Genomic DNA, 17,416 nt, shown 5'->3' on the forward strand with positions numbered 1-17,416 from the left:
AAATAATGAAGCTGAGCCCCAAAGCAAACCAGAAAAGTATCATGTGTGCACGCACGCACACACAAGACATACATAAATCCTACCATTAAAACATCAGGCCAGTTTAATGCCCAACCACACTTCCCCCAGTCTATCTGAGCAACTGTGAGAAGTGACTGGTCTTGTATATAGCCTCAAAAGGAATTTAATATACATGACAGCAACTGAGCGATTCAGGCAAGCAGAGACAAGCAACATGAGGTGGATAAATGGAGTCAGAGAGAGGAATTACAGAGAATAGGCCAGCTTTGCCACATCTCAGTTAGGTATGCTCCCAGAAACCAAGCTACATGACCAGCAGAATCATATATGTGAGATAGCTTCTCCAAGCTCTACCACTCCAGACATATTTGAACTGCCTTTACCCTGACGTGGTGCTCTCTCGCTCTCACACTACGCACTAACAATGAAACATACAATCCCTTTTCTGCAGTCTGAGTGGTACACTTTAGAAAGAGTTGCACCATGTGATTCTGCTGGTGAGGGTGAAAATGCCCTAATACAGTAATGGGGTCTTACTATTACCACCCCAAGCCTCTGAGCAAGCATATGCATTTAAATACAAACAAACAAGACTGAGTACCTGAGCAATCCAAACTTGTAAGGTTGCGGATAGGCTCTGGTTCATGCTGATAGGGGTGGAATGAGACCCTAGCATCTAGATCAAGGGAAGTAATAGTACCACTGTATTCTGCTCTGGTCAGACCTCACCTGGAGTACTGTGTCCAGTTCTGGGCACCACAGTTCAAGAAGGATACTGACAAGCTGGAACGTGTCCAGAAGAGGGCAACCAAAATGGTCAAAGGCCTGGAAACGATGCCTTATGAGGAACGGCTTAGGGAGCTGGGTATGTTTAGCCTGGAGAAGAGAAGGTTAAGGGGTGATATGATAGCCATGTTCAAATATATTAAAGGGTGCCATATAGGGGAGGGAGAAAGGTTGTTTTCTGCTGCTCCAGAGAAGCAGACACGGAGCAATGGATTCAAACTACAAGAAAGAAGATTCCACCTAAACATTAGGAAGAACTTCCTGACAGTAAGAGCTGTTCAGCAGTGGAATTTGCTACCAAGGAGTGTGGTGGAGTCCCCTTCTTTGGAGGTCTTTAAGCAGAGGATTGACAGCCATATGTCAATAATGCTTTGATGGTGTTTCCTGCTTGGCAGGGGGTTGGACTGGATGGCCCTTGTGGTCTCTTCCAACTCTATGATTCTATGATTCGCCCTACATCTGACAGTACATGTGACATCAGCTGTGGGGCAGCTAAATACATGGCCACCTGCTAAGTCCTTGGCACTGGCCTTTGCAAACCCAGAAAATGCTGTGTTGTGTCTTTGAACACTGCTATTCCTCTGCGACATCTTGTCAATCTTTGCCTGCAGAGTGGAGGTAGAGGAAAGATAATTATTTGGCCCCCTGTCTGGACCCAGTTCACCACACCTGGGCTAGGAGACCTGGGAGGCCAGGGTTCAGATCTTGCCGTAGCCGTGTTTCCTGCTTGGCAGGGGGTTGGACTGGATGGCCCTTGTGGTCTCTTCCAACTCTATGATTCTATGATTCTATGGATAGGCTCTGGTTCATGCTGATAGGGGTGGAATGAGACCTTATTACCCTATCAAAACAGGTATTCCTCTAAAGGAATCCATTTGACCAATGGCTGGTATTCCCCAGTGGGTGCCCTATCCAGTGTCTGGGCACATGTGGGGGAATCAGGGCCCGGCTGGCCCTGCCAGATGGGTTCCCCGTCCCAGGTGTGAACCTGTATGCTGACTCGTGGGTGCCCTGAGTCTGTGCTACCTAGGTAGCTTTGGGAACCAGAGCCTATGCAACCACTCACTTGATTTGTAAACAATGAAGTTGTGGCCTAAATTCTGCCCAAAACCAAACAAAAAAATATGAGTCATGTCTGAATTTATTTCTAGGCCTAGGTTGTAGGGTCTCCACACGCAACAGGAGCCCCCAAACAATTTTCAGGTTGTTTCCTCACCCCCCCACAGAAAAGAAAGAACGGCAATGGCAAAAGCATACAATTGTAGCATTTGTCAGGTAAAACAGTATAGAAAAGGAGGAGAAAGAGCTCTCAAATGAAGTAGAAGCAAGGAGACTTGTCTGGATATAAATTAAGAGACCCTGCACTTGCTGGTCAGACCCAGTCTTGTAATTAATCACTTGCCTGGTAGCCATAGGCAACAATGAATCGAATTCACTTGTTCTCTTCTTTCACCTCCATCCCTTTTTTTCCCTTTTGTGCAGTGTCTTTTTAGATAGTAAGACCAAGGGCAGGGACTGTGTAGTTTTCACTGATAAGGAAGCTGCTCTGGAACGTTTTGGCTGAGGAGCGGAATACAGATACTTTGAATGAATGAATGAATGAATGAATGAATGCAGGTGCACGAGATGCTAAGCCATTGAAGGAGTGGGGTGTGCGTGAAAGGAATTCATAGCTGCCAAGTTATCCCTTTTTAAAAGGGATTTTCCCTTATGCTGAATAGGCTTCCTCGCGAGAAAAGGGAAAACTTGGCAGCTATGGAAAGGATGCAGTGGTCTGGCCCTCCTCTGTGGACAGTATAGGAACCAGGTGGGCCGCCAGAGGACAAAAGTCCCCTTCCTTTCCACCCACTATAGAAAGGCAAAAGCTACTGTAGGAGGGGGTGTAGCAAAATGTTTTCAGGCTAGTAACTTTTCTAGGCTCCTTTACAAAGTAGCCTTAACTGATTTCATTTCGGTTCCCACACCCTGGCAAGTAAGTGTAATTCGGCCACATACTTAAAGCACCACAGCACCACTTTAAGCAGTCATGGCTTCCCCCAAAGAATCCTGGGAATGGTAGTTCATTGAGATTGCAGAGAATTGTTAGGAGACCCCTATTGCCCTCACAAAACTGCAATTTCCAGAGTGGTTTGAAAACATATCCGTCTTCGCAGGGAACTCTGGGGATTGCAGCTCTGTAGGGGGAAGAGATGTCTCCTAACAACTCTCAGCATCCATAACATACTACAGTTCCCAGAATTCTTTGAGGGAAGTCATGGCTGTTACTGCTTTAAATGTAGAGGGTCGATGGGGCATCAGTCATGTATTTGGCTGAATAAGACTAGTTTTCACTGAACTGGCGCCACCATACGCCAGTTCCAGCAGCGGAGCTTCATGCTCCGCCACCGGGGGGCGGAGAGCAGGTGCCCCCAGTGACGTGGCACGCGTTCTGGAGGCGGGGTGCGGCATGCGTTTTGGGGGCGGGGCGCGCCATGCACAGTGATGTAGCAGCGCGTTTTGGGGCGGAGCATGCGTTTTGGGGCGGGCAGCGGCGAGGGCGCCCCTGGGATCGCGTCACTCGGGGCGCGCTGCCCCCAACACCCCTATCTTCCTACGCCCCTGGCCAGTTCTGTTGTTTAGCATATTTTGCTAATGAACTGTTTATTTTGTGTTTTATATATTCCAAGTTTTGAAATTTACAAACAATCATCAAACAACCAAAACAAAAAGAGAATTCCATAAGTTCCCATGGACTTCCCTCTCCTCCCCTTTGTGGATCCTTATGTTATTTTTTTCCTCCTGCATCTTCTCTGTCAATCCTATTCTATTAAATCTCCATTACAACCATAGCCCGGTGTTAACTACAAGCGTCATTCCAATTCTACCAATAATTTTAATGGTTTGCAATGATTTTTAAGATAAAAATATATTTTCCCCATTCCTTATTTTCAAAAAATGTTCTTCCTGATTCCTTATTCTTCCGGTCATTTTTGCCATTTTGGCACAGTCCGGGCATAGGCAAACTCGGTCCTCCAGATGTTTTGGGACGACAACTCCCATCATCCCTAGCTCAGCGTTTCTCAACCGCTGTTCCGTGGCACACTAGTGTGCCGCGAGACGCTGGCTGGTGTGCCGCGACGTGCGGCGACGAGAAGGGCGATTTGCATTGTCACGTGCCTGGCGGCCGCCAATAGACACCAGTAACCCGCCGGAAAGCAATATTTCTCCTCCTCTTTCCCAAAGCTCAGTGCAAACGAGCCTGGCGGCCGCCAATACACATCACTAACCCGCCGGAAAGCAATATTTGGCAAGTGTTTCTTACAGTCATAATTATAATATAGGGCGGCACAGAGTTAAATTTTTTTAACTTTTTTAATGGTGGTGTGCCTCGTGATTTTTTTCACGGAACAAGTGTGCCGTGGCCCAAAAAAGGTTGAGAAACACTGCCCTAGCTAACAGGACCAGGGGTCAGGGATGATGGGAGTTGTAGTCCCAAAACATCTGGTGGGCCGAGTTTGCCTATGCCTGGCATAGTCCATCAATTTAATCTGCCGTTCTTCTCTGTTAGGGACTGTGTCCATCTCAATCTCAATCTTTCCATCTCAATCTTTTGTGTTTTAAATGGGCAATGTGCATGCCATCTTAGATTGAATAACAGCCGTTTTCTTTCATAGGACTATATATATATGTATGTATGTAAATGTACAACGCAACTATATATGCACAATACACAAACACACACCTGCCTCTTACTGAGTCTGAGCACTGTACCACAGGGGCGTTGCAAGGTCCTTAAAAAAAAAAACAACTCAATGTGCAGCCCCGCAACACATATTTGCATTTGGTCATTTATATGTATAGAAGCAATGCAATATTTTGGAAAGTGGGGGTGGGGGGGGAGAGAAAGGAGATCTTGGGTTTGGTGTAAAAATCCTGGGGCTTGGGCCAATAGACCATCGCACCCAGTATTTTCTACTCTGACTGGCAGCTGTCCTTCAGGCCAAGGTTTTCCCCAGTACTGTTATTGGAGGAGATCTTTTTAACTCTAGATCTGTGGTTCCCAATATGGGGCATACGCCCGACAGGGGGGCAATTTGATTTTTAAGGGGGGCAATTTGGAAGGCTGTTTAGACCAGGCTTCCTCAACCTCGGTCCTCCAGATGTTTTGAGACTACAGTTCCCATCATCCCTGACCACTGGTGGTGGTGGTGGTGGTCATCAGGATTTTAGAGATGCTTAGGTGGGGCATGGCCGAAAAAAGGTCGGGAACCACTGCTCTAGATGCTAGCAACTCTACATGGGTCCTGCTACTGAGCTATGGCCCTTTTCCTATCAGAGAAACAAGAGCACCAACATCACTGATAGGAAGCCGTCACCAAACAAGCCACATTTCCAGAACCCTTGAACCGTTCACTCATCCAACACAAATAGGAAAAGAAAGGCAAACCCAGCCAGGTGTTTCTGTGCATATACTGGAAACCTACAACACAACAGTCTAGAAGAAATGTGCAGAAAAGTCTTTACATAACTAGATTATCGCCAAGCATTTGCTTATATTTCTTTCAAATGGAAAGAGAGAAGAAACGAGACCCGGCAATTTCCATGCCGATAACTGACCATATAAGGGCCAAAACAGTTCCTTTAAATCAAGTATTTAGCTTAGTTATGCAAAGACTGTCGTTCCTGCACCAGAAAGCACATACAACTAGAGAAAGTTGAAAACAAAAACAAAAATAAATAAATCTAACTCTTGGACAAACACAACAATATATTGATTGGAACGACTTCAGGGCCACCAACCTGGAGAGGGAATCTTTATTTCTGTGGAGCACCTTTATAGCCTGTGGAATAAAATCTCACTTCTTGCAAAAGAAGAAAAAGAATCAGTCTACGTATCAGTGAAGTTAGCTGATAAAAATCAGAAGCTCAGGCTTGTTAAGCGATTTCACAGGAATGTGCAAGCGTATGGCCAGCAGCGACATTAAAGCATTCATCCAAAAGGAGGCGAGAGACAGGTTCAAGGCCTTATGGTTTATGCAGATCATATTGAAACTTGGACATTTTTCATTGTTGTTGTTAGTGCTCCAGAAACATAATTCCTGACGACAGACGTGGAAGGTGGTCTGAAATGCTCAGTGTGTGAATCAGAAAGCTGGTGGTTTATAATACAGAAGAGAACCTCATTTTATTTTAAAAAAGCTTCCCACCCCCTCTTATATTGTTTGAATTGCAGAGTGTGCAGACAAGCAAATGCAGAGTCTCATTCCGGCTGCTAGCATCGCCATTCCTGGCCCACCTCGCTTTTCTGCCTTACATTTTTCAGAATGCAAGAACAGGATGTAAATTCAGTAGATTCAAATCAACTTAATTTCAAGTAAGCATACATAGCACTGGACCATAAAGTGCATAAGATCTTGCACTCGTAAAGTAGATTAGTAGAAATAAATTACGAACTTGGGAAGCACTTGATAAACACTTATAAACAAGCATGCCCAGCTCTTTCCAGAAGGGTAACCATGTATTAGTCTACCAATCCTGCTGTTGTGAAGGGTCAGTGGTCTTATTCTGCACACATTTAACAGACAGTACATTTTTCATTTGATTCCAGCTTTTAACTTTTTGCGCCAATGTGTTTATATACCTGACAGCTGAGGATGACTCATTGTGCATCCGATAAATTGGACTTTTATTATGTCATAATAAATTTGTTAGAGCACAATCCAAACCATCCCTACTCAGAAGTAAGCCACAATATTATTATTATTATTATTATTATTATTATTATTATTATTATTTATTTATTTATACCCCGCCCATCTGGCAGGGCTTCCCCTGCCACTCTGGGCTGCTTCCAACAAACATTAAAATACATCAAATATCACAGATTAAAAACTTCCCTATACAGGGCTGCCTTTAGGTACTTTCTAAATGTCAGGTAGTTAGAATACATGGAATATAGTGGAGCTTACTACCAGGTAAATGGGGTTAGGATTGCAGCTCTGATTTTCAAGTACCAGGAGAGTCTTAGTTATTTATGTCCACCTCTATTCATAAACGGGACCCAGGTGGCGCTGTGGGTTAAACCACAGAGCCTAGGGCTTGCCGATCAGAAGGTTGGCTGTTCGAATCCCCGCGACCGGGTGAGCTCCCGTTGCTCGGTCCCAGCTCCTGCCAACCTAGCAATTCGAAAGCACGTCAAAGTCCAAGTAGATAAATAGGTGGGAAGGTAACCTACAGTGGGATGGTAAACGGCGTTTCCGTGTGCTGCTGTGGTTCGCCAGAAGCAGCTTTGTCATGCTGGCCACATGACCTGGAAGCTGTATGCCGGCTCCCTCGGCCAATAACGCTGCAACCCCAAAATCGGTCATGACTGGACCTAATGGTCAGGGGTCCCCTTTACCCTTTTTATATTCATAAACAGAAAGGAATAGTCTTTTGCACTATAAGGGAGAGTGGGGCACACAGCTTCCAATAAGACCTGAAACAGCACAGAATTGGATGGCTGCAGGACACAGATTTGGTACCCACCAATACCTTCTTGGAGTAGACTCCAAGTCTGGAGATTTAGAGATTTAGAGATTCCTCTTCTGCCTCTCCTCTTCCACTGCGCCACTACTTTCCCCCTGGGAGACTATATCACAGACCCCTGCACACATCCAGTTGTCAAAAAGGGTCACAGTTCCTAGGCAAACATGGCCTCAGTATTGTTATATTTGTTAAAAGTAAAAAACAGCTGTTATGGAACCAAGCAGAAGTGATCAGTTATTGAAAGCAGGTGCTAGAAAACAGAAACTTTGAACAATACGGAGGGCATGCGTTAGACTGGCGAAGGCTGCATACATTCCACACCTGTTTCATGGAACTGGCAAAAAATAATAATAACTTATTTTAGGGTAGAGGAAGAAGGTACCCTATTATCCAGACCTGCTTCCTAGAACAATGGTCCACATGCACTCAGAAGTACAGTAAAACGAATAGTATGACCTGCACAAAAACACAAACACTGCATCCTGTCTGGGATTCAAAGTAGCCACTCCTCCAATCGAAACATTCTAGTTTGTCTAAATCAGGGGTAGCCAACATAGTGAGACTTGCAAAATTGTGAGACTACAAAACCCATCATCCCTGGCTACTGCATTAGCCATTGCGACAGGGCATGATGGGAGTTGGAGTTCACTTCTGTTGGCACCATGTTGTCTTTCCCTGATCTAAAATGCTTCCAAATGCACTGTTTAATGAGAGAGTGTGAATTGTCCACAGGAGCCCTTTTTTTTCTGCACATCAGAGAGCCCTAGTGAAATGTAATTGTTTCTTAGAGTTAAGTTTACCTTGACCTCGGACGTGAGTCATTAATTGAGCTGTGATGGCTATGAAGACAAAGAGGAACCAGCTCAGCATCTTGTACCAGCGGTGGGTCTTCTCTCTTGCCATCGGATGTATGTAACATCAACAAACCTGTAATCGCACAGAAATATTTAATCAACAGATGGTGGGGTCACCCTTGGGGATTTCAGTTGTGGCAAGCAGGATTCTCGTCAAGGTTATTTTCCTGTTAGCTGACAGGAAGGGGAAATACAAACCATATAAAAGGTATATATTGTCACATCCACACCATATATTTAAAGCACATTTAAGGACATGGGTTACCCACCCCACAAGAATCCTGGGAATTGTAGTTTACCCCTCACAGTACTACAGTTCCCAGCACCCTTAATAAATTAGTTTCCAGGTTTCTTCGGAGGAAGCCTCGTGCTTTAAATTTATGGTGTCGTCCACAAACAGCAAGACTTACTTGTTTTTTGCAATGCTACATTGCCCAATGAACCCTATAGCTCAGTTTTATTCTTTAATTCCTTGGAAGAGACTGTGCATGCCCACCCCCCACCCCTTTTTTTCTCCTGCAGCCCTCATCTAGCCAGAACGACTATTTTAAAACTGTAAAATAAATAAATAATAGGGAAACAAGGAACAAAGCTATCCCCTGCAGCAAAAATATGCCCTGTGCACTATAAGTGGAGGGGACGACACATATTTGTGATTTTTTTTTGGTTGCTAGAAGCTCAAATATTGTTAGGGCATGCTTAGTGTCTCATCATGCAGAAAGTCTCATTAGCCTAGTTCTCAGTGAGGTTGTCAACCTGTGTCTGGGCTGAATCGCTTTAGACAACAAATGGGTTGGGTTCTTTTGTTTTTGGGGTCGAGTGCATGGCACGCATTAAACCTCCCTGCACATATTCTAGACTTGCTTCTCCCTGACGTACTACTTTTCTTCATGCGTGGATATTTCTCCTTCTTCTTTTTGGTATGGAGGACCATACCAGCAGGGGATTTCCCACTAGAAATCTGACGTGGTTCTCCAAAACTGATTTATCTCCTTAGCGATAGCTCAGCCTTAGAATGGGAGAAGCTGAAGGCAAACAGCTATAAGAACAAAGTGCTCCACCCAACTAAGATCTACCCAGAGTTAGACCCATTGAAATTAATAGACCTAAGTCTTAGCAGAGCTGCCACGGGATGCATCCCATAGAGCAGGGCAAACCATAGTTTTTTATTTAAAAAAGAGAAAGCAGTGTGATGCAGCAGCTAAAAAAGCCAATGCAATTCTGGGCTGCATCAATAGGAGTATAGCGTCTAGATCAAGGGAAGTAATAGTACCACTGTATTCTGCTCTGGTCAGACCTCACCTGGAGTACTGTGTCCAGTTCTGGGCACCACAGTTCAAGAAGGATACTGACAAGCTGGAACGTGTCCAGAAGAGGGCAACCAAAATGGTCAAAGGCCTGGAAACGATGCCTTATGAGGAACGGCTTAGGGAGCTGGGTATGTTTAGCCTGGAGAAGAGAAGGTTAAGGGGTGATATGATAACCATGTTCAAATATATTAAAGGGTGCCATATAGAGGACGATGAAAGGTTGTTTTCTGCTGCTCCAGAGAAGCAAACACGGAGCAATGGATTCAAACTTCAAGAAAGAAGATTCCACCTAAACATTAGGAAGAACTTCCTGACAGTAAGAGCTGTTCGGCAGTGGAATTTGCTGCCAAGAAGTGTGGTGGAGTCTCTTTCTTTGGAGGTCTTTAAGCAGAGGCTTAACAAACATATGTCAAGAATGCTTTGATAGTGTTTCCTGCTTGGCAGGGGGTTGGACTGGATGGCCCTTGTGGTCTCTTCCAACTCTATGATTCTATGAAAAAGGTCTGCCTCTGCTTACTCATCCCCATCCACAGAATGCTAATAAGCTCTTACTTAAGTCACTTCTGGGGGGGGGTGCATTTGGAGCTGACAAGGGGGATAAAATCGACACATGTGGTGGTGTGGTTGAATTGGGATAGCAGTGATCAACCTCTTGCCTGCAGACCTCATCTTGGCCAACAGATTCAGACCAGGGGGCCATTTCAGCCAAGCCACACCCATTTGCCCTACATATGACATGCCCTACATATGACAGTACATATGACATCAGCTGTGGGGCAGCTAAATACATGGCCACCTGCTAAGTCCTTGGCACTGGGCTTTGCGAACCCAGACAATCAGCTGATTGTTGCTGCATTGTGGGCTGTGTCTTTGCACGCGGCGATTCCTCTGCGACATCCGGCAGGTGGGCTGCCCCACCAACCTGTCAATCTTTGCCTGCAGAGTGGAGGTAGAGGAAAGATAATGATTTGGCCCCCTGTCTGGACCCAGTTCACCACACCTGGGCTAGGAGACCTGGGAGGCCAGGGTTCAGATCTTGCCGTAGCTCAGTGGCAAACCTGAGCTGATGTTGCCACACCGTAAGATGACAGGAGCTGAGCCCAGGATCCCATCCCATAGTGAAGGGGATACAGATTTCAAATTGATTCACTACTAGACCTTCAGCTGCCAAGATAAACATCGTTTCTCCAGGTATTAGGGATGTGAATATGCCAGGGGGGAGAATAGCAGAAAGATTTGGAATGGAACCATCAAGGAAAAAACAAGGTCAGGTCAAAAATGTTTGATATTTACTCCTTGGGCCCAACAGTCCCTTGTTATAACTTGAACCAAGGAAGCTTTCACAAACATGATGTTAAAACCAATATAGAATTCAAAGATATTGTCTCTGGGATAAGACAGCATGACCAGCCCTGGCGGGAAATAAAGTTTTCTGCACCATCTGTGTTATTTCAAGTTAAAGTGACATTCAATTTGACGATTTTAAACTCCAGAATTCACTATTTATTTATTTATTTTTATCCCAGCTACTTCATTCAAACTACAAGGGCTATACATACACACAGAGCAGGAAAGGCGAGCACATTGCTTGGTAAGGTTTTCAGGATTTTAACCTGAAAATCCAAACTCATCGCACCTGGGACAATGGAAGCCAGAAGGACAGGTGTGCTTCTGTTTTCTTTATACAACATGGGAAGGTGCCACTGGATTGCTTGCGCTACTTTAATAAACAAAAACACGCACATCATTTGAATGGCAATGCCCATCAACTCTGGAGCTGCCCCCCCCCGGCTCCCACAAATATTTTAGCGGGGGCGAAGGGACCTCGGCCCCTAGGAGTTGGCTGCTATGCATCACATTGTTGAGGATGAAATGGCTTGAAACAGCACACCTTTTGCAAAATCTGTGAGCGGCAGTAATCTCTTCAGTGCAACACCACACATACTTACTTACAAGGAAGACAGGCTTTCAAAGAGGAATAGGATTGCATCCTTAAATGGCATGGCCAAACTTGGCCCTCCAGCTGTTTTGCGACTACAACTCCCATCATCCCTAGCTAACAGGACCAGTGGTCAGGGATGATGGGAATTGTACAGTGGTACCTCATGTTGCGTACGGGATCCATTCCAGAGCCCGGTACGCAACATGAGCAGTACACAACATGAAGCGCATGTGCACAGCGCGATTTGGCACTTCTGCACATGCGCATGATGTTATCTGTCGCATCTGCGCATGCGCAAACCACCGAACCCTGAAGTAACCCGTTCTGGTACTTCCGGGTTCGGCACGTACGTATCCCATGTCATATGCAACCCGCAGCATTCGTAACAAGAGGTATGACTGTAGTCCCAAAAACAGCTGGAGGGCCAAGTTTGGCCATGCCTGATTGTATGGTGTCCTTGGCCACTAAAGGCACTGGATACAAAACACAGTGGAACCTCGGTTTACGCCCACCTCCGTTTACGAAAACCTCTGTTTACGAACGCCGCGGACCCGGAAGTGTTTACATCCGGGTTCTGCGGCGTCGGATGTGCAGAAGTGTGCCGTTGGATGTGCAGACGTTTTACCTACCAGGGCTTTGCGCATGCGCAGAAGCGTGCCTTTGCTGAGCGAACGCCTCTGCAAAATGGATTGCGTTCGCAAACCAAGGTACCACTGTACTATATCAATAATATAGTAACACTGGGCCTGTTGTTCAGGCACAGGAAAGCTACTGCAACGACCTGAGCAGTATCACCCCCCCCCCATTTTTAAGCTATTCCACACATGTTGGAAACTCATATAGGACAGGTGAAATGCAGCCCTGCTGTTTCAGCTGCTGTGAAGGTTCTCGGAAGCCAATGAAGACTGGCACCAGCAGTTGTGTTTATCACACAGTGGCCATACAGGAGAACTCTTGAGCGATGCATATACAGTATGTTATTGGGGGGCAAGCTAGCTGTGGGCAACTTGGGGGGAATGCAGAACCAATGGACACGAGCCCTTTCTGAAAGTGCAGCACACAATCCAGATCATACCATTTGTGTTTGTTTGTTTGTTTACCCCATGGCCTGGGGCCCGGATCCAGCCCAATCGCCTTCTTAATCCGGCCCGCGGACGGTCTGGGAATCAGCGTGTTTTTACATGAGTAGAATGTGCCCTTTTATTTAAAATGCATCTCTGGGTTATTTGTGGGGCTTAGGAATTTGTTCATTTCCCCCCCCCTTCAAAATATAGTCCGGCCCCCCACAAGATTTGAGGGTCAGTGGACCGGCCCCCCTGCTGAAAAAGTTTGCTGACCCTTGCTCTAATGACCTTAAAAGTTCTGCACTCACTATTAGATCACCAGTAGGATTCCACTTGTCATATTACCTGCAACTCTGATCTCTGAATCAAAATCCAGCTTGAGCACATTCAACAGGTAATCTTGGACACTTTTAAGTTTAGAAATACTGGCTTTCGTGTTAAGGTGCAGAGCAGGCCATGTGCCGGAACTGGAAGGGAATGACAGGAGACCCTGGCAGGATATTATGAAATAGCCACCATCACCCACAAACAATTCAAAGCGAATGCTCCTTAGACAGGTGTCATCTAATCTCCCTGCGAACTAACCGTGATAAATGTGCAATAAACAGGCCACCAGGAAGTGCCCTCAATCAGTTTTTGGCACTGCCCTCATCCCTCATCTGTCATGTGAACACAGAGCTTCCAAAGGAAAGAATGCGCTTGAAAAACACTCTCTCTTCCACTTTCTACCTCGAGTTAACAGCATTAACAGACTGCAGAGCAAAACTCTCCCTCCCCCCCCCCGAAAAAAAAACCGCAAAACATTTTCCACACATGATACTCAATGTGTTTCTTGCATTTACCACATGTTGCAGAATACAAATATAAAAACCTAGGGTGGCTGGAATGTCCATTTCATTTCAGAATGCACCCCCCCCCCCACGCGCATTCATGCCTGAATTAACATTCCTGCATAGTCACAAAACAAAACAAGGGAGCTCCAAGGTGCTATTCGCTGCACCTGTGACAGGTTCGGATAATCACCCGTGAAAACGCAAAGCAAGCTAAAACATTCCCGCAAGTTACTTATTTTATTGCCTTTCTCTAGTCTCAAAATAAATATATGGCTTGAATCCCAACAACAAATCCTGAGGGAAGGCTCTCTGCACATGTTCAGAGGCATTTTGTACTTTCTTATCACTGCACCTAAATACAGGGAGTGTGCCCTGCCATTGAGAAGTGAGGGGGGGAGACGTGCAGGTTCAGCCCGGGTTCAAACAAAGCCTTGCGCATCTCAAGCGAATGGGCACTCTCGCCTTCGAGATGGATTCACTGATGGCCGGGGGAGCGTCTTGAGGGTTTCTCTCCCCCCCCCCCGCAGCTCAGATTAAGCCTCGCGGGATTATATTGGGACAGGATCCGTTTCACACAGCCAGCAGGCCTGGCAAGCTCTCCTGCACCATCACCGCCGGCAGAATAGCAGAGCCCCAGGCGCCGAGAGAGGGGTGCTGCTGCTTGCAAAGAAGGAAAGCTATCCATTTATCTGGCAAGGCGCTTTGCGCATTTCTTGGCTACTCCGATTAGGCAACCGCGCAGAAAGCGCACAGCACACCCACCCACCCAAATACACAGCCACGTCTCCAAAACCTACAGATGGAGACATTTCTCGCTTTCCCTTTGAACGAACGCGCGCCCCCGCTCACTCCAAAACCCATTCCCTTCCTTATCTGCATCTCGCTCGGAAAATTATTTCTATACCCCATCATTACAGGGCGCACAGATGTGTCTTTGTTCACTGATGAAACGAAGGTAAGAAGAATAGGAAAGGGAGGGGAAATTAGCTATTTAGAATGTTTCGCCTTTCTTTCCACCCACCCTCTGTAAAGATATTTTTTTTTAGACACACCCAATTACTATTTTATTTTATTTTTTTAAATGGTCAAAGCCGGATGGGTTGGAAATCAAGCAAACCTTTGCAGCCATGAACAATTTTACTTTAGTGCATTGCAAAGTAGGTGCAATTCCCTGCGAGAAAACTAGTCTTTGCAGCAGCAGCAGCGCGCGCGCAAGCTCAAAACCAAGCCGCAAACTCTTAGGAAAAGTTTGTTTCTTCCCAGTCAATTGCCCTTTTCTTCTGTTTGATCAGCAGCAACGGGAGAGGAAGAAGGCAGCCGGTGAAAGATTGGAAGATGGAAATGAGGGAAAAGAGGAGAAAAGGGGGGAGCAGCGGGGTGGGTTGGTGGGGGAGAGATATACAGCGATTCCAAGAAGCAAGAATAATCCCTGGAGTGGCACCCCTTCCTTCTCTCCTTCTGCAAGCCCTCACCCCAATCCCTTACCTTCTCTACTCCGCTCCTGAGTTGAAGAAGGGCAGTCCCGCGGGAGGGGGAGTGTTGCCAGGTGTACAATGGGAACGAGGGAGAAATGTGAGCCTTTTGGTTCAAGCGAGAGGGTTTCTCCAAGTATGGGAAGTGGGCTTACAAATCCATCTTGGGAGGAGAGGGGAGTGGTCTTTCAAAGGCACAGTTCCCACAACATTCGTTTGGCACATAGACAGCTATCTCCCCCCACCGTCCCAGGAGGGGGGGAAATCAAGGCATTTCTAAACACTACGGGTTTTAAAACTGGTTTAAACTGCTGCACTGCAGCCCAACTTCCAAGTACAAGTAGTCCAATATTTACTTCTGAATAGAAATGTATAGGATTGCAGTGTTAACCTTACCAAAGTGCAGGGATATTTCTCTGTATCCTCCCTTAACTGGACCTCTCAGGGGGGGGAGCCTGGGGGGGCTATCATAGTGAAATTGTTATAAATACAGTGCTTTTTTTCTGGAGGGACGCAGGGATACACATACCCCTAAATGTTTTGTTAATCTAAGTTTGGCCTCGTTGAAGGGCAGTATTTCAATATGAGTAGGGAAATGAGAGTACTCCTAAAGATTTTTTTAAGAAAAAAAGCACTTCATAAATGTGTTACATACATCTGCCCTAAGTGATGCCCAAAACAAGCATTTTTTTTATTAAAAAAATCCATTGCTATTGGAATGGAAGCATGCAAGCTTTCCAGTTGCACAGGACTCTTCAGCAAGCAGAATTCTTCATTTATTGGATGCTCATGGCTGCGAACAAAGTTTCATCCACCTGATCCCCACCCCTGCTAAGCAGTTTACAACTTACATTTTAACATCAGGGAAGGGAAGAGAGAGACCTGCCTGTCAGCAAAGTATTGATCTATTTATGTGTTTTTTAGGCTTGGTTGGGGCTGGGAATGAGGACTGAGAAGATATGCCAAAAGTTTCATGGAAAGGTGGAAAGAAAAAGGTAAAGGACCCCTGACAGTTAAATCCAGTTGCGATAGACTCTGGGGTTGCAGTGCTCATCTCGCTTTACTGGCCAAGGGAGCTGACGTTTGTCCGCAGACAGTTTTTCTGGGTCATGTGGCCAGCATGACTAAACTGCTTCTGGCAAAACCAGGGCAGCGCACGGAAATGCCATTTACCTTCCCACTGTAGCCTATTTATCTACTTGAACTTTGGCGTGCTTTCGAACTGCTAGGTTGGCAGGAGCAGGGACCGAGCAATGGGAGCTCACCCTGTTGCGGGGATTCGAACCACCAACTTTCGATCAGCAAGCCCAAGGCTCAGTGGTTTACACCACAGCGCCACCCACGCCCCATTCATGAAAAGGGAGGGGGTTAAAAGCAGATTTCCCAACTGCCCAAATTCTTTGTCAGACAGCCCTGCATAAAGGCACACAAAAGCCAATGGACACAAAGTGTGCTTTGCTTTACACCCAGTGCTTTCTTTAAAAAAAAAAAAGTGCTGGAACTCACCATTAAGTTATTGCTCTGGCATGCTCTGGCTGGAAAAAAAAAAGCACAGCTTGTACCCTGTATAAGAGGCCATTTCACCATAGAAGTAATTCTATGATTCATTTATGAACCTGCCTTGGTTCAGTAATGTCACCTGTCCAAAGAAGAGGAGGTTCTGGCCAAAATTGAAAATACGAGCATCTTGTTTTAAGTGTGGAAACTGCATGCATTCTATCCATGTGCAAATCTGTGCACATACTGTCCCTGATATTGCCTGTCATTTAAGGCAGTGGTTTTCAACCAGTGTGCCGTGGCCCCTGAGGTGTCTTGAATGATGGTCAGGGTTGCCGCAGGCAACAATGGCCTCTGGCCCTCTTTCCTTCCCTCCCTCCCTCTGATGCCCTCTCACATCTCTGCCTACAAAAGGCTTGCACAGCTGTTTGTTGCAGCAGCCCTGGCTACAGGATCCCCAGGCGAATGGTGCCTCTGGGGCTGACCAGGGGGTGCTGGTTGCCAGGAGCTGAGGCAACCTCAGAGTAAGCAAGCAAGTGGGTGACAGAGCCCAGCCAGCCAGTCCTCCAGCCCTTGCTGTTGGGAATGGACAGTGTGAGGAGTTACCTCTCTGTGTGGCAGGGGGGCACCTCCGGGGCCAAGGGCGACAGCAGTGGCTGCCTGGAGGACTCCTGGGGAGAAGAGAGAGGAGGGGAGGCTGAGGGAGCACTCCACAAGGGAGAATGTTTGAAAAATAACAGTGAATAAGCCTAATATGTCTAGTTTCCCACTCAGTTTTTCCATCTTCACATTATTAGTGCTCCAACAGCACAATCTTTAACTTGACAACTGCACCTGTACGCCTGGAGGGCCACACCTTCAAGAGCAGCATTCATCTCCCAGCCATATATGATCCAGCATTGGATGCCACAAGACTCTCGGACATGCTTATCAGTGCTTTGGTTGGGTGGGTGGGTGGGTTCTTCCCACAAGGAGGTGTTTGTTCAAGGACAATGTTCGCCACTGCACTTCTATGGACCAAACAGAGGCTCCAATGTGTTAATGCAGACTTGCATTTTTCTTCTTTGGCGATCACTCGTAGCCGAGTAAGATTGCCCTCCATAAACATGGCTTTAACAGTGAGTCCGTAA

The 17,416-nt window shown here is 46.2% G+C and overlaps 1 protein-coding gene across 4 annotated transcripts in view; it reads right to left on the bottom strand.

Moving 5' to 3' along the window:
* The window catches only part of COL14A1 (collagen type XIV alpha 1 chain), a 120,003-nt gene extending 105,109 nt beyond the window's left edge, over positions 1–14,894 (bottom strand). For all 4 annotated transcript variants that reach the window (XM_035126181.2, XM_035126180.2, XM_035126182.2 and 1 more), the window contains exons 1-2: positions 14,803–14,894; positions 8,115–8,241 (exon numbers count right to left, since the gene is read on the bottom strand). In XM_035126181.2, coding sequence (XP_034982072.2) covers positions 8,115–8,217 — 103 coding nt within the window. In that variant the 5' untranslated portion in view covers positions 8,218–8,241; positions 14,803–14,894. The remainder of the gene's footprint in view (positions 1–8,114; positions 8,242–14,802) is intronic.
* Positions 14,895–17,416: the final 2,522 nt, after the last annotated feature.

Source organism: Zootoca vivipara, chromosome 8, assembly GCF_963506605.1.
Source record: "Zootoca vivipara chromosome 8, rZooViv1.1, whole genome shotgun sequence".
Lineage (NCBI taxonomy): Eukaryota > Metazoa > Chordata > Lepidosauria > Squamata > Lacertidae > Zootoca > Zootoca vivipara.